At 55.7% G+C, this 18475-nt stretch overlaps 1 protein-coding gene across 2 annotated transcripts in view; it reads right to left on the bottom strand.

Moving 5' to 3' along the window:
* The window catches only part of ITPK1 (inositol-tetrakisphosphate 1-kinase), a 107537-nt gene extending 93524 nt beyond the window's left edge, over window positions 1-14013 (bottom strand). Inside the window, exons 1-3 of one of the 2 annotated variants that reach the window (XM_069950077.1) lie at window positions 13702-14013; window positions 13483-13639; window positions 10638-10818 (exon numbers count right to left, since the gene is read on the bottom strand). In XM_069950077.1, coding sequence (XP_069806178.1) covers window positions 10638-10732 — 95 coding nt within the window. In that variant the 5' untranslated portion in view covers window positions 10733-10818; window positions 13483-13639; window positions 13702-14013. Of the gene's footprint in view, window positions 1-10637; window positions 10819-13482 lie in introns of both variants that reach the window. The other variant, XM_069950075.1, reaches the window with a different exon arrangement.
* Window positions 14014-18475: the final 4462 nt, after the last annotated feature.

Below are 18475 nucleotides of genomic sequence, written 5' to 3'. Positions count from 1 at the left end.
TTTACCATATAACTTATCGCAGTGCAAAGTGCTTGGGGCCGTGTGCCGCTCTGTCGGTGCCGGGAAGGCTGCACGCCACTCCGACGGTGCAGGGAACGCTGCACGACGCTCCGGCGGTGCCAAGAACGGTGCTTTAATGAATATCAAGGTTGGGCGGCGACTTTATCTACGTTTTTTGGCCCTCTGTCTGTTTGAGTTTGACCCCCCGATCTTGTGAAACAAAAAGAGAATCCGGAAAGCAGAACAGGAAGAGTTGTGAAAAACGTGAAGTCAGCGTGGAGGGGAGACAGGAGGGGGCGCCGGGCTCAGAGTACAGGCTGCTGGTTACCATGACAACCAAACAAGGCCTCAATGTAGAAGCCTGAGAATAGCTGAAGGGCCTCACTTACTGAAGGAGCGACCGCCGCTCTGAACCCGATACCTCATCACACACAGCTGACATACAACGGCGGCAGGCTGATGGTCTGTTACAATGTATCAGTGCAGGGACAGAGTTTTCACCTATCTACAGGATAACTGGGTAGGGAGCTTTCCTGATGTATAAGGCGAATGTAGGTGTGAACAGGCCCCAACACGGACAACTTCACAGCAGAAGAATCCCATACATTTACCCCTCAGGGCAGGGCAAGGGAACCATCGGCCCTCCAGCTGCTGCAAAACTACAATTCCCATCATCAGCCTCTGGCTGTCCAGGCATGATGGGTATTGTAGTTTTTCAAGGGCTGCAGGTTCGGCATCTATAGCTCTGGGCCCGCACACTATAATCCCAGGATATGGTGGTGGAATGAGGTCGGTCAGGTCCGGCGCAGCCTCCAGTCGCTACCAATATCTATAGATTGTATAGCCCTCAGCAGTGATTACGGGACGGCCGTGCCCTGTGATCCAGACTCTGCTCAGGGCTAGGGTTACCTGACCGCACCCTGCATCACACAGGGCGAGGACTACCACCACTCCGGTTTCTCCACATATTGAATGCAGCATTGTATGGCGGCACAGACACAAACACCACATACGTCTGCTTATCTAAGCCAGGGAGGACCAGACCGGCCATGAACACCACTGTCACCCAGGAACAGCACAATGGTCCCCCCAGCTGCTGCACAACTACAACTCCCATCATGCCCTGACAGCCAGAATACATTCCCCAACCTTCCCCTCTACAACTATTGCACAACCACAACTCCCATCATGCCCTGACAGCCTGAATACAATCCCTAGCAATGTACCCGAACCTGTTGCTTTCCAGCTGCTGCACAACTACAACTCCCATCATGCCCTGACAGTCTAAATATGTCCTCCCAGCAATGTTTTGTACAACTATTGCAAAACCACAACCCCCATCATGCTTGAACAGCCTGCAGCGCTTACACCACTATTCCACTATTGTTCTCCAACCGGTCGCTTTCCAGTTAATGTCAAACTACAACACCCATCATTCCCTGACAGTCAGTCAGTACACTACTATACTCCACCCTATGGTTCTGCATCTGTTGCACGACTACAACTCAGGCCGTGACACAGACAATGGCTCTATATAGCAGATTTTCCATACCTGTGGCAATACTACAACTCTCATCATGTCCTGACATTCTAGGTTTTCCTCTTACTTGTGGGTAAACCGGACAATGTTCACTATACCTGCAGCGCCACCACAGGGGAAGCTGAGCATTACGCGGCATCATTCATATCAATGTGCTGTATGTGTCCTGCAGGACAGGTCGGGTCCTCCAGAGAGGGAGACGCTCTTTGTAACCGCTCTCCACTCCATGAGATGGGGCTCCTATAGACCCTCCTCTGTTACACACAATTCCCTTACAGGGCACACCAAATGGGTTTTCTAGACTAGACAAGCCCTTTAAGAAAGGAAGGGAGACTGAACATGACCCAAAGTCCAACAATTCATAAGGCAACGTGATGCCGGCCCAGTAATCCCGCCGCTCGTCTCTGCCCAGAAACCACTTGGGCTCCTTCCAAACACAAAGAAACCAAGCGACACCACTTGGAGACTATGTTTGTGAGTTTGCAGCGTGGAGGTGGCCTGCTCTGGATCAGACCGTACTCTCCACTGACAGATCGTTTATTACCATGGGCCGAGGAGTACGCTGCCACCGGAGAGATGCACCGGAGGGGTCACAGGGCGGCCAGCGGACCCTCCTATGTGATTAACCTCATCACAGCATAATCTAAGGGGGAAGGGGACCCCCATAACATCACAATATAATCTAAGAAGGAAGGGGACCCCCATAACATCATAACATAATCTAAGGGGGAAGGGGACCCCCATAACATCACAGCATAATCTAAGAAGGAAGGGGACCCCCATAACATCACAGCATAATCTAAGAAGGAAGGGGATCCCCATAACATCACAGCATACTCTAAGAAGGAAGGGGACCCCCATAACATCACAACATAATCTAAGGGGGAAGGGGACTCCCATAACATCACAGCATAATCTAAGGGGGCAGGGGACCCCCATAACATCACAGCATAATCTAAGGGGGCAGGGGACCCCCATAACATCACAGCATAATCTAAGGGGGAAGGGGACACCCATAACATCACAGCATACTCTAAGAAGGAAGGGGACCCTCATAACATCACAACATAATCTAAGGGGGAAGGGGACCCCCATAACATCACAGCATAATCTAGGGGGGCAGGGGACCCCCATAACATCACAGCATAATCTAAGGGGGAAAGGGACCACCATAACATTCACCAAGATGTCAGTAAGGCCTCCATGGATCCCAAAGGTTATCGTATGGATTGATGTTTGGGGATTTGGAGACACCATCTCGATCTCTGTCATGTTCCTCATTCCTGAACAATGTCTGCAGTGTGGCCCCTGGGGCATTATCGTGCTGATTGCTGCCATTAGAGGGTCCCGCTGCCATGGGGGGGGGGGGGGGGGAGGGAGGGGGTTTGGTGTGTACAACGGTCAGGTAGTTATAGGTGTCACAGAAACAACCACATGACCAATCAGACCAGTCGCCTTCTTTCATTGCTCCATGATCCAGGTCTGATGGTATTGTAGACACTATGGGGGGTGGACAGGGATCATAGGGCCAATCTGTAGCAGTGTGGCCCCAGAGCAGATTTTATATATATATGTGTATATATATATGTGTGTGTATATATATATATATATATATATATATATATATACACACACATATATACACATATATATACACACACACTTGATAACACATATTCAGATTAGTCAGGAAATATTTTGTCATGTTGAAAACAAAAAAAAAAAAAGCTCCATTGAGAATGTACGACCGCGCCGGGTTATACTATCCAGAGATTGTGGCAAAGTCCAGGCTTATCCTGTGCCGTCTGCCTGCCGCTGTAAAGTAATAAAAGAGTTATTATATAACTTGCCACAGAGGCGAAGGCTCCTGACCCAGCCGCAGACACAAGGAATCCCCCCCCCCCCCCCCCATATGATCCTGTGAGGCTGGGGGTCCTGGGCGCAGAAGTGCAGGAAGCAAAGCCTCAATATGACCAAGGGGTCCCCTGCGCTCTGCAGCACACCTTACTAGACAATGGCCAGAGGACCAGTCCTTGTTGGGAAATAGTGATGTAGGTTTCCCCTGCAATATACGGTATATACAGTGACTAACCCATGTATTACAGCCCAGTATGGACAACTCATCGGAGAGGGGTCCGAGGAGGATGTCCAGAAACATGGCCGGTCAGATGGATCCAGATCTCTATAGAGAAACATGGCTGGTCAGATGGATCCAGATCTCTATAAAGAAACATGGCCGGTCAGATGGATCCAGATCTCTATAAAGAAACATGGCCGGTCAGATGGATCCAGATCTCTATAAAGAAACATGGCCGGTCAGATGGATCCAGATCTCTATAGAGAAACATGGCCGGTCAGATGGATCCAGATCTCTATAAAGAAACATGGCCAGTCAGATGGATCCAGATCTCTATAGAGAAACATGGACGGTCAGATGGATCCAGATCTCTATAAAGAAACATGGCCGGTCAGATGGATCCAGATCTCTATAAAGAAACATGGCCGGTCAGATGGATCCAGATCTCTATAGAGAAACATGGCTGGTCAGATGGATCCAGATCTCTATAGAGAAACATGGCCGGTCAGATGGATCCAGATGTCTAAAGAGAAACATGGCAGGTCAGATGGATCCAGATCTCTATAGAGAAACATGGCTGGTCAGATGGATCCAGATCTCTATAAAGAAACATGGCTGGTCAGATGGATCCAGATGTCTAAAGAGAAACATGGCAGGTCAGATGGATCCAGATCTCTGTGGAGAAACATGGCCGGTCAGATGGATCCAGATCTCTATAGAGAAACATGGCCGGTCAGATGGATCCAGATGTCTAAAGAGAAACATGGCTGGTCAGATGGATCCAGATCTCTGTGGAGAAACATGGCTGATCAGATGGATCCAGATCTCTATAGAGAAACATGGCCGATCAGATGGATCCAGATCTCTGTGGGGAAACATGGCCGGTCAGATGGATCCAGATCCCTATAGAGAAACATGGCCGGTCAGATGGACCCAGATCCCTATAGAGAAACAAGGCCGGTCAGATGGATCCAGATTTCTATAGAGCAGCGTTTCCCAACCGGGGTGCCGCGGGATCCCGGTGGGAAATGTGCGCTGTCTCTTTAAGCATCCCGAGAAGCTGCAGCCGCGCAGCTTCTCGGGATGTACGGATCACTTTCATGTTCCGCCCGCACTATGAGCGGGCGGAACATTAAAGTAAGCAGAATATAGGAGCAGGAAGTGTCAGCGTCCTCCTTCTGTATTCACTCCCATAGGCCGCCGGCACTTCATACCAGCAGCCTATGGGAGGCCGCGACGTGACCTCTCCGGCAGGCGTGATCATGTGACGTCATCACGCCTTCCGGAAGTCCCGTCCCCGCGGCTCGCAAGATGGAGCCCAAAGAAGAGGAGCAGAGCTGCTGCCTGCAGCCACAGCGCGGATTAGGTGAGTAGGATGTTTTTGTTTTTTTAGGGGCACCTCTGGGGGCATTATTAGTATATGGGGGCACCTCTGGGGGCATTATTAGCATATGGGGGCACCTCTGGGGGCATTATTAGTATATGGGGGCACCTCTGGGGGCATTATTAGTATATGGGGGCACCTCTGGGGGCATTATTAGTATATGGGGGCACCTCTGGGGGCATTATTAGTATATGGGGGCACCTCTGGGGGCATTATTAGTATATGGGGGCACCTCTGGGAGCATTATTAGTATATGGGGGGCACTTCTGGGGGCATTATTAGTATATGGGGGCACCTCTGGGGGCATTTTTAGTATATGGGGGGGCACCTCTGGGGGCATTATTAGTATATGGGGGCACCTCTGGGGGCATTATTAGTATATGGGGGCACCTCTGGGGGCATTATTAGTTCATGGGGGGCACCTCTGGGGGCATTATTAGTTCATGGGGGGCACCTCTGGGGGCATTATTAGGATATGGGGGCACCTCTGGGGGCATTATTAGGATATGGGGGCACCTCTGGGGGCATTATTAGGATATGGGGGCACCTCTGGGGGCATTATTAGTTTATGGGGGCACCTCTGGGGGCATTATTAGTTCATGGGGGCACCTCTGGGGGCATTATTAGTTCATGGGGGCACCTCTGGGGGCATTATTAGTATATGGGGGCACCTCTGGGGGCATTATTAGTATACGAGGGCACCTCTGGGGGCATTATTAGTATACGGGGGCACCTCTGGGGGCATTATTAGTATATGGGGGCACCTCTGGGGGCATTATTAGTATATGGGGGCACCTCTGGGGGCATTATTAGTATATGGGGGCACCTCTGGGGGCATTATTAGTATATGGGGGCACCTCTGGGGGCATTATTAGTTCATGGGGGCACCTCTGGGGGCATTATTAGTTCATGGGGGCACCTCTGGGGGCATTATTAGTTGATCACAGCAGGGGATCCTACATACAGGGGGCACCTCTGGGGGCATTATTAGCTCATAGGGGCACAGCAGGGGATCCTACATACAGGGGGCATCCCACACAGCGCAGTTACTTTGGGAGCCGACAGGAGGGAGAAAGGGAAGGAAGTTGCTAGAAATGTGCGGAGCCTAAATTGTTTGTCTTGCAGGTTCTGAAGAAATGAAAAGTAGCTGGAAGAAATCATCATGGCGGATGGAGAGGAAAAGGGAAAGTGACGCCTCAGATCAAAGAAGACGTCACCTGTGAGTCACTGTATGACGGTTTTCTTATTTTCTAGAACATTATTTAGTAGGGGCGCCCCGAGGAAATTTTTTTTTCCAAGGTGTGCCCCGAGGTGGAAAAGGTTGGGAAGCACTGCTATAGAGAAACGTGGCCGGTCAGATGGATCCAGATCTCTATAGAGAAACATGGCCGGTCAGATGGATCCAGATCTCTATAAAGAAACATGGCCGGTCAGATGGATCCAGATCTCTATAGAGAAACATGGCCGGTCAGATGGATCCAGATCTCTATAGAGAAACATGGCCGGTCAGATGGATCCAGATCTCTATAGAGAAACATGGCCGGTCAGATGGATCCAGATCTCTATAGAGAAACATGGCCGGTCAGATGGATCCAGATCTCTATAAAGAAACATGGCCGGTCAGATGGATCCAGATCTCTGTGGAGAAACATGGCCGGTCAGATGGATCCAGATCTCTATAGAGAAACATGGCCGGTCAGATGGATCCAGATCTCTATAGAGAAACATGGCCGGTCAGATGGATCCAGATCTCTGTGGGGAAACAAGGCTGATCAGATGGATCCAGATCTCTATAGAGAAACATGGCCGGTCAGATGGATGGAGACCTCTGTGGCATGGTACTGATAGAGGACAGGATATAGCACATATGGTGATTAGCTGTTCCTGTAAGGTGTCAACAGGTCTGGCAGGTGGGGAGGGTATAATGGTGGGGGGATGTTTTTTTTTTGTGCACCCTGGCTTCTCTGATATCTGTGAACAACATGGCTTTTTTCCATGGTGACTTTTTCCCTTGTAAGGGTTGGATAATACTGAGGAATTCTCGCGGATAATATCCGCAGAATTCTGTCGGCTGTCCGCGCGCCTTTCCGCCGGCTCCACAGACACCATTCTATGGGCCGGCGTATTCCGCTATCCGCCGAAAGAATTGACACGTCACTTCTTTCGGCGGATAGCCGAATACGCCGGCCCATAGAATGGTGTCAATGGAGCCAGCGGAAAGGCGCGCGGCCGTGCGCGCGGACAGCCGACGGAATTTCGCGGAGTTTATCCGCGAGAATTCCGTAGTGTGAACCCACCCTCAGTGGAGACAGTCATGGACTGTGTCACCAGATGGGGATCATCCAACCGACGTAACATTATCACAATAGGAAACCATGTTTCTCAGGAACCAGTCCTCATATAACAACATATACGTTAATGGGGGAAGCGCCAGGACACATCGCACGGTCCCATGAGAAACACGATCCGGTCAGCGCTCTGGGGACCGTTCACTATAGACGCAGAACCAGCGATAAGATTGTAGACTTCCTGCACCGAACGCCAAGGTCTCCAGATCGGATCATCCATCACCAGCATTTCCCCGATCCTCCCGTGTTACTATTCACTCCCACCGACTCCCATGATCGTCAAACCTCCCTTCTCCACCAAAGGTCGCCCCCTGCTAATGTATCACTATGATGGGAAGGGTATGGCGGTATTATTAGGACTACATCCCAGTCAGCAGAATACAGCGGCCCGAGAATGGCGGCCGCTCTATACTGACAGATCACAGGGAAAGCCAAAGCTGGAGTCTACCAGAACATGATGGGAGTTCATTATAGTAAGAGAGGGCTATGGAGGCATTGACTACCCTGACACTACTGGGTGCCCCCGGGTTGTCACTACCTTCTGTCAGTGATGCCACCTCTGTGTCTATATACAGAGACCCGAGGATACGGTATCCAGGATACAGGGACACCCTGCCGCCTTCTCTCACTAAATATCAGATGTGTAACCACAAATAGAGAGCGGTGAAGAGACGCTCCCCGTGTGACTCACCTCCGGCATCAAGAGGAATACTAATACCCTGAGCTGCAGGCGGCGGCGGCCTCCACGGCTGGAGACAATGACAGATCTGGGCTGTGATATCAGACGCTGCCATCCATCAGGACGGATAGTGGAGATGGGGTCGGTGATACCACAGCCAGTCACGGTGCCCCCGACATACCACAGCCACTGCGCCCCCGACATACCACAGCCACGGTGCCCCCGACATACCACAGCCACTGCGCCCCCGACATACCACAGCCACGGTGCCCCCGACATACCACAGCCACGGTGCCCCCGACATACCACAGCCACGGTGCCCCCGACATACCACAGCCACTGCGCCCCCGACATACCACAGCCACTGCGCCCCAGACATACCACAGTCACTGTGCCCCCGACATACCACAGCCACTGCGCCCCCGACATACCACAGCCACGGTGCCCCCGACATACCACAGCCACTGCGCCCCCGACATACCACAGCCAGCCTAGTGCTCCCGACATACCACAGCCACTGCGCCCCCGACATACCACAGCCACTGCGCCCCAGACATACCACAGTCACTGTGCCCCCGACATACCACAGCCACGGTGCCCCCGACATACCACAGCCACGGTGCCCCCGACATACCACAGTCACTGCGCCCCCGACATACCACAGCCAGCCTAGTGCTCCCGACATACCACAGCCACTGCGCCCCCGACATACCACAGCCACTGCGCCCCCGACATACCACAGCCACGGTGCCCCCGACATACCACAGCCACGGTGCCCCCGACATACCACAGCCACTGCGCCCCCGACATACCACAGCCACTGCGCCCCCGACATACCACAGCCACGGTGCCCCCGACATACCACAGCCACGTTCCCCCCACATACCACAGCCACGGTGCCCCCGACATACCACAGCCACTGCGCCCCCGACATACCACAGCCACTGCGCCCCCGACATACCACAGCCACGGTGCCCCCGACATACCACAGCCACGTTCCCCCCACATACCACAGCCACGGTGCCCCCGACATACCACAGCCAGCCCTGGATGCTTCCGACCTACCACAGCCACTGTGCCCCCCCCCCCTCCTGACCTACCACAGCCAGCCACGGTGCCCCCGACATACCACAGCCACTGCGCCCCCGACATACCACAGCCACTGCGCCCCAGACATACCACAGTCACTGTGCCCCCGACATACCACAGCCACTGCGCCCCCGACATACCACAGCCACGGTGCCCCCGACATACCACAGCCACTGCGCCCCCGACATACCACAGCCAGCCTAGTGCTCCCGACATACCACAGCCACTGCGCCCCCGACATACCACAGCCACTGCGCCCCCGACATACCACAGTCACTGTGCCCCCGACATACCACAGCCACGGTGCCCCCGACATACCACAGCCACGGTGCCCCCGACATACCACAGTCACTGCGCCCCCGACATACCACAGCCAGCCTAGTGCTCCCGACATACCACAGCCACTGCGCCCCCGACATACCACAGCCACTGCGCCCCCGACATACCACAGCCACGGTGCCCCCGACATACCACAGCCACGGTGCCCCCGACATACCACAGCCACGGTGCCCCCGACATACCACAGCCACGGTGCCCCCGACATACCACAGCCACTGCGCCCCCGACATACCACAGCCACTGCGCCCCCGACATACCACAGCCACGGTGCCCCCGACATACCACAGCCACGTTCCCCCCACATACCACAGCCACGGTGCCCCCGACATACCACAGCCAGCCCTGGGTGCCCCCGACCTACCACAGCCACTGTGCCCCCCCCCCTCCTGACCTACCACAGCCAGCCACGGTGCCCCCCGACCTACCACAGCAACGGTGCACCCGAAATACCACAGCCAGTAAATATAAATACAATATAATATAAGTGAAGGCAACGGCACTGGTAAATGAAGAGGAGCATCGTGGGAGGAGGAGGCCCGAGGAGGGCGCAGCGTCGGGGGGAGAAGGCCCGAGGAGGGCGCAGCGTCGGGGGAGAAGGCCCGAGGAGGGCACAGCGTCGGGGGGAGAAGGCCCGAGGAGGGCGCAGCGTCGGGGGGAGAAGGCCCGAGGAGGGCGCAGCGTCGGGGGAGAAGGCCCGAGGAGGGCGCAGCGTGGGGGGAGAAGGCCCGAGGAGGGCGCAGCGCGTGGGGGGAGAAGGCCCGAGGAGGGCGCAGCGCGTGGGGGGAGAAGGCCCGAGGAGGGTGCAGCGCGCGGGGGGGGGGGGGCGCGGGTAGGCGGCCTGAGGAGGGTCCCCCAGTACAGAGGAGCACTGCTGTGATAGACATTGCCCATGACACTGGTATATACGTATATACATAGGGCTCCAGTCACAGCAGTATATATATATATATCCATAGGTGTAGTATCAGGCTGCGCCATACTAAGGTAAATAGATGTCACCTGCAGGCCATGGGTGCTGTATAGGAGCATGCTGCAGCCTTACATGACAGGTATATACCCACAAACCATCCCGTATACCACGTCTACACAATGGTTAAAGGGAGTCTCTAACATTAAAGGGGGACACCCCCAGAAGAAACAGATCTAAATGGGGTCCTGCAGAGAGGACGGGGGGCACCCACCTGCACAGCTCCGCAAAGGCCTGGAAGTTCAGCTTCTTAATCTTCTTCTCGCTCATCCAGTAGCCCACCCGCTTCCCCTTCAGGAAGGTCTGCATGTTTGGCAGCGGTCACAGCAGGGACCCCCGAGGGAGCAGTCCGGACCCTGAGATAACAACGGGTACAGGGACCACTGCAGCTTCACCTGGTGAGACAAGAGGCAAAATGAGGGACCATCCACAGCAAGACATGAAAACTCATTGTGATGGGGGAGGGGCCAGCAGGGGGAGGAGTCTGTCAGGGAAGGGGTCAGCGGGGGGGGGGGGGAATGGTCAGTAAGGGGAGGAGCCAGCAGGGGAGGCTGGGACTTGTAGTCCTACTGCAGGCAATACAGCTCAGTGACAATAAGGGACTAGTGATGTGTGGCCCCCAGATTTAACCCCTCTAGTGCTGGCAGCTACACAGAACACTCAAGGCACACAGCAATCCGATCCGGGCATGCTGGGAGGTGTAGTTTTCTAACAGCGGAAAACTGAGGAGATGTTACAGTGTATCAGTATAGTATCCCCCCCTTATAGACACTGTCATACAGCTGGGGATATGTTACAGTGTATCAGTATAGTATCCCCCCCCCATATAGACACTGTCATACAGCTGAGGAGATGTTACAGTGTATCAGTATAGTACCCCCCCCCCATATAGACACTGTCATACAGCTGAGGAGATGTTACAGTGTATCAGTATAGTATCCCCCCCCCCATATAGGCACTGTCATACAGCTGAGGATATGTTACAGTGTATCAGTATAGTATCCCCCCCCATCCCCCATATAGACACTGTCATACAGCTGAGGAGATGTTACAGTGTATCAGTATAGTATCCGCCCCCCCATATAGGCACTGTCATACAGCTGAGGATATGTTACAGTATATCAGTATAGTATCCCCCCCATCCCCCATATAGACACTGTCATACTGGAGGAGCAGCAGGGGCTCTGCAGGTGGCGGCAGTGACAGGAGGGGCGGCAGGGGCTCTGCAGGTGGCGGCAGTGACAGGAGGGGCGGCAGGGGCTCTGCGGGTGGCGGCAGTGACAGGAGGGGCGGCAGGGGCTCTGCGGGTGGCGGCAGTGACAGGAGGGGCGGCAGGGGCTCTGCGGGTGGCGGCAGTGACAGGAGGGGCGGCAGGGGCTCTGCGGGTGGCGGCAGTGACAGGAGGGGCGGCAGGGGCTCTGCGGGTGGCGGCAGTGACAGGAGGGGCGGCAGGGGCTCTGCGGGTGGCGGCAGTGACAGGAGGGGCGGCAGGGGCTCTGCGGGTGGCGGCAGTGACAGGAGGGGCGGCAGGGGCTCTGCGGGTGGCGGCAGTGACAGGAGGGGCGGCAGGGGCTCTGCGGGTGGCGGCAGTGACAGGAGGGGCGGCAGGGGCTCTGCGGGTGGCGGCAGTGACAGGAGGGGCGGCAGGGGCTCTGCGGGTGGCGGCAGTGACAGGAGGGCCGGCAGGGGCTCTGCGGGTGGCGGCAGTGACAGGAGGGGCGGCAGGGGCTCTGCGGGTGGCGGCAGTGACAGGAGGGGCGGCAGGGGCTCTGCGGGTGGCGGCAGTGACAAGAGGGGCGGCAGGGGCTCTGCGGGTGGCGGCTGTGACAGGAGGGGCGGCAGGGGCTCTGCGGGTGGCGGCAGTGACAGGAGGGGCGGCAGGGGCTCTGCGGGTGGCGGCAGTGACAGGAGGGGCGGCAGGGGCTCTGCAGGTGGCGGCAGTGACAGGAGGGGCGGCAGGGGCTCTGCAGGTGGCGGCAGTGACAGGAGGGGCGGCAGGGGCTCTGCAGGTGGCGGCAGTGGCAGCAGGGGCGGCAGGGGCTCTGCAGGTGGCGGCAGTGACAGGAGGGGGCGGCAGGGGCTCTGCAGGTGGCGGCAGTGACAGGAGGGGCGGCAGGGGCTCTGTAGGTGGCGGCAGTGACAGGAGGGGCGGCAGGGGCTCTGCAGGTGGGGGCAGTGACAGGAGGGGCGGCAGTGACAGGAGGGGCGGCAGGGGCTCTGCAGGTGGCGGCAGTGACAGGAGGGGCGGCAGGGGCTCTGCAGGTGGCGGCAGTGACAGGAGGGGCGGCAGGGGCTCTGCAGGTGGCGGCAGTGACAGGAGGGGCGGCAGGGGCTCTGCAGGTGGCGGCAGTGACAGGAGGGGCGGCAGGGGCTCTGCAGGTGGCGGCAGTGACAGGAGGGGCGGCAGGGGCTCTGCAGGTGGCGGCAGTGACAGGAGGGGCGGCAGGGGCTCTGCAGGTGGCGGCAGTGACAGGAGGGGCGGCAGGGGCTCTGCAGGTGGCGGCAGTGACAGGAGGGGCGGCAGGGGCTCTGCAGGTGGCGGCAGTGACAGGAGGGGCGGCAGGGGCTCTGCAGGTGGCGGCTGTGACAGGAGGGGCGGCAGGGGCTCTGCAGGTGGCGGCAGTGGCAGCAGGGGCGGCAGGGGCTCTGCAGGTGGCGGCAGTGACAGGAGGGGCGGCAGGGGCTCTGCAGGTGGCGGCAGTGACAGGAGGGGCGGCAGGGGCTCTGCAGGTGGCGGCAGTGACAGGAGGGGCGGCAGGGGCTCTGCAGGTGGCGGCAGTGACAGGAGGGGCGGCAGGGGCTCTGCAGGTGGCGGCAGTGACAGGAGGGGCGGCAGGGGCTCTGCAGGTGGCGGCAGTGACAGGAGGGGCGGCAGGGGCTCTGCAGGTGGCGGCAGTGACAGGAGGGGCGGCAGGGGCTCTGCAGGTGGCGGCAGTGACAGGAGGGGCGGCAGTGACAGGGGGGGCGGCAGTGACAGGAGGGGCGGCAGTGACAGGAGGGGCGGCAGTGACAGGAGGGGCGGCAGGGGCTCATCTATCCCACGTGTCTCCCGCACTCACCTGGTTGGCAGGAGCAGCAGTGCAGGCTCTCCTCCGGCTGCTCTCCTGACTGTCTCCTGATGACGGCCTCCCTCCCTGACTGTCTACTGATGACGGCCTCCCTCCCTGACTGTCTCCTGATGACGGCCTCCCTCCCTGACTGTCTCCTGATGACGGCCTCCCTCCCTGACTGTCTCCTGACTGACGGCCTCCCTCCCTGACTGTCTCCTGACTGACGGCCTCCCTCCCTGACTGTCTCCTGATGACGGCCTCCCTCCCTGACTGACTGTCTCCCTCCCCTCGCTCAGGTCTCCATTTGCTGAGCTGGGTCCCTCCCTGGTCTCGGCTCTTCTCTCAGGTTGGGAGGGCGCGCAGTGACTGAGGGCCAGGACACACCCTCCGCTACCGCTCCGGCTCCTGTGCGGCCGCTCCACAGCCGCGGGCATTCACGGGGGGCGAGCAGCCTAGGACCCGGGGCTTCGGGGGAAGAGGCGGCGGCGGCGGCTGCTCGGAGCCTGTGAATGAGAGGAAGTGCGGGAGGAGCTACCGCCGGCCACCGCCAGGGGCAGCAGAGAGCAGCGCACAGCCAGCGCGGGATCCCAACTCTACACTGCTGACGAGGAGAGCACGAGTATCTAACCTGTGATACACCGCCCGCCGGGAGTATCTAACCGCTACAGGCTGAGATACATCCCCCCGCCAGGGGCAGCGCACAGCCAGCGCGGGATCCCAACTCTACACTGCTGACGAGGAGAGCACGAGTATCTAACCTGTGATACATCACCGATTATCGGTCACGTTTCCATGATAGCGGTGGCATATGAGCGATTATCGGTCACGTCTCTGTGATAGCGGTGGCATATGAGCGATTATCGGTCACGTCTCTGTGATAGCGGTGGCATATGAGCGATTATCGGTCACGTCTCTGTGATAGCGGTGGCATATGAGCGATTATCGGTCACGTCTCTGTGATAGCGGTGGCATATGAGTGATTATCGGTCACGTCTCTGTGATAGCGGTGGCATATGAGTGATTATCGGTCACGTCTCTGTGATAGCGGTGCCATATGAGTGATTATCGGTCACGTCTCTGTGATAGCGTGGCATATGAGCGATTATCGGTCACGTCTCTGTGATAGCGGTGCCATATGAGCGATTATCGGTCACGTCTCTGTGATAGCGGTGGCATATGAGTGATTATCGGTCACGTCTCTGTGATAGCGGTGGCATATGAGCGATTATCGGTCAAGTCTCTGTGATAGCGGTGCCATATGAGCGATTATCGGTCACGTCTCTGTGATAGCGGTGGCATATGAGCGATTATCGGTCACGTCTCTGTGATAGCGGTGGCATATGAGCGATTATCGGTCACGTCTCTGTGATAGCGGTGGCATATGAGCGATTATCGTCCACGTCTCTGTGATAGCGGTGGCATATGAGCGATTATCGGTCACGTCTCTGTGATAGCGGTGGCATATGAGCGATTATCGGTCACGTCTCTGTGATAGCGGTGCCATATGAGTGATTATCGGTCACGTCTCTGTGATAGCGGTGGCATATGAGCGATTATCGGTCACGTCTCTGTGATAGCGGTGCCATATGAGCGATTATCGGTCACGTCTCTGTGATAGCGGTGGCATATGAGCGATTATCGGTCACGTCTCTGTGATAGCGGTGGCACATGAGCGATTATCGGTCACGTCTCTGTGATAGCGGTGGCATATGAGCGATTATCGGCCACGTCTCTGTGATAGCGGTGCCATATGAGTGATTATCGGCCACGTCTCTGTGATAGCGGTGGCATATGAGCGATTATCGGTCACGTCTCTGTGATAGCGGTGCCATATGAGCGATTATCGGTCACGTCTCTGTGATAGCGGTGGCATATGAGTGATTATCGGTCACGTCTCTGTGATAGCGGTGCCATATGAGCGATTATCGGTCACGTCTCTGTGATAGCGGTGGCATATGAGCGATTATCGGTCACGTTTCCATGATAGCGGTGGCATATTAGCGATTATCGGTCACGTCTCTGTGATAGCGGTGCCATATGAGCGATTATCGGTCACGTCTCTGTGATAGCGGTGGCATATGAGCGATTATCGGTCACGTCTCTGTGATAGCGGTGGCATATGAGCGATTATCGGTCACGTCTCTGTGATAGCGGTGGCATATGAGCGATTATCGGCCACGTCTCTGTGATAGCGGTGCCATATGAGTGATTATCGGCCACGTCTCTGTGATAGCGGTGCCATATGAGTGATTATCGGTCACGTCTCTGTGATAGCCGATAGCGGTGGCATATGAGCGATTATCGGTCACGTCTCTGTGATAGCGGTGGCATATGAGCGATTATCGGTCACGTCTCTGTGATAGCGGTGGCATATGAGCGATTATCGGTCACGTCTCTGTGATAGCGGTGGCATATGAGCGATTATCGGTCACGTCTCTGTGATAGCGGTGGCATATGAGCGATTATCGGTCACGTCTCTGTGATAGCGGTGCCATATGAGTGATTATCGGTCACGTCTCTGTGATAGCGGTGGCATATGAGCGATTATCGGTCACGTCTCTGTGATAGCGGTGCCATATGAGCGATTATCGGTCACGTCTCTGTGATAGCGGTGGCATATGAGCGATTATCGGTCACGTCTCTGTGATAGCGGTGGCACATGAGCGATTATCGGTCACGTCTCTGTGATAGCGGTGGCATATGAGCGATTATCGGTCACGTCTCTGTGATAGCGGTGGCATATGAGCGATTATCGGTCACGTCTCTGTGATAGCGGTGGCATATGAGCGATTATCGGTCACGTCTCTGTGATAGCGGTGGCATATGAGCGATTATCGGTCACGTCTCTGTGATAGCGGTGCCATATGAGTGATTATCGGTCACGTCTCTGTGATAGCGGTGGCATATGAGCGATTATCGGTCACGTCTCTGTGATAGCGGTGGCATATGAGCGATTATCGGTCACGTCTCTGTGATAGCGGTGCCATATGAGCGATTATCGGTCACGTCTCTGTGATAGCGGTGGCATATGAGCGATTATCGGTCACGTCTCTGTGATAGCGGTGCCATATGAGCGATTATCGGTCACGTCCTCTGTGATAGCGGTGGCATATGAGCGATTATCGGTCTCGTCTCTGTGATAGCGGTGGCATATGAGCGATTATCGGTCACGTCTCTGTGATAGCGGTGGCACATGAGCGATTATCGGTCACGTCTCTGTGATAGCGGTGGCATATGAGCGATTATCGGTCACGTCTCTGTGATAGCGGTGCCATATGAGCGATTATCGGTCACGTCTCTGTGATAGCGGTGGCATATGAGCGATTATCGGTCACGTCTCTGTGATAGCGGTGCCATATGAGCGATTATCGGTCACGTCTCTGTGATAGCGGTGGCATATGAGTGATTATCGGTCACGTCTCTGTGATAGCGGTGCCATATGAGCGATTATCGGTCACGTCTCTGTGATAGCGGTGGCATATGAGCGATTATCGGTCACGTTTCCATGATAGCGGTGGCATATTAGCGATTATCGGTCACGTCTCTGTGATAGCGGTGCCATATGAGCGATTATCGGTCACGTCTCTGTGATAGCGGTGGCATATGAGCGATTATCGGTCACGTCTCTGTGATAGCGGTGGCATATGAGCGATTATCGGTCACGTCTCTGTGATAGCGGTGGCATATGAGCGATTATCGGCCACGTCTCTGTGATAGCGGTGCCATATGAGTGATTATCGGCCACGTCTCTGTGATAGCGGTGCCATATGAGTGATTATCGGTCACGTCTCTGTGATAGCGGTGCCATATGAGTGATTATCGGTCACGTCTCTGTGATAGCGGTGCCATATGAGTGATTATCGGTCACGTCTCTGTGATAGCGGTGCCATATGAGTGATTATCGGTCACGTCTCTGTGATAGCCGATAGCGGTGGCATATGAGCGATTATCGGTCACGTCTCTGTGATAGCGGTGGCATATGAGCGATTATCGGTCACGTCTCTGTGATAGCGGTGCCATATGAGCGATTATCGGTCACGTCTCTGTGATAGCGGTGGCATATGAGCGATTATCGGCCACGTCTCTGTGATAGCGGTGGCATATGAGCGATTATCGGTCACGTCTCTGTGATAGCGGTGCCATATGAGTGATTATCGGTCACGTCTCTGTGATAGCGGTGGCATATGAGCGATTATCGGTCACGTCTCTGTGATAGCGGTGCCATATGAGCGATTATCGGTCACGTCTCTGTGATAGCGGTGGCATATGAGCGATTATCGGTCACGTCTCTGTGATAGCGGTGGCATATGAGCGATTATCGGTCACGTCTCTGTGATAGCGGTGGCATATGAGCGATTATCGGTCACGTCTCTGTGATAGCGGTGCCATATGAGCGATTATCGGTCACGTCTCTGTGATAGCGGTGGCATATGAGCGATTATCGGTCACGTCTCTGTGATAGCGGTGCCATATGAGCGATTATCGGTCACGTCTCTGTGATAGCGGTGCCATATGAGTGATTATCGGTCACGTCTCTGTGATAGCGGTGGCATATGAGTGATTATCGGTCACGTCTCTGTGATAGCGGTGGCATATGAGTGATTATCGGTCACGTCTCTGTGATAGCGGTGGCATATGAGCGATTATCGGTCACGTCTCTGTGATAGCGGTGCCATATGAGCGATTATCGGTCACGTCTCTGTGATAGCGGTGGCATATGAGCGATTATCGGTCACGTCTCTGTGATAGCGGTGCCATATGAGCGATTATCGGTCACGTCTCTGTGATAGCGGTGGCATATGAGCGATTATCGGCCACGTCTCTGTGATAGCGGTGCCATATGAGTGATTATCGGCCACGTCTCTGTGATAGCGGTGCCATATGAGTGATTATCGGTCACGTCTCTGTGATAGCGGTGCCATATGAGTGATTATCGGTCACGTCTCTGTGATAGCGGTGCCATATGAGTGATTATCGGTCACGTCTCTGTGATAGCCGATAG

The sequence above is a fragment of the Dendropsophus ebraccatus genome, chromosome 13 (assembly GCF_027789765.1).
Source record: "Dendropsophus ebraccatus isolate aDenEbr1 chromosome 13, aDenEbr1.pat, whole genome shotgun sequence".
NCBI classification, from domain to species: Eukaryota; Metazoa; Chordata; class Amphibia; order Anura; family Hylidae; genus Dendropsophus; species Dendropsophus ebraccatus.
The sequence above is the reverse complement of the archived record's forward strand: the minus strand, read 5'-3'. Positions and strand labels throughout refer to the sequence as shown.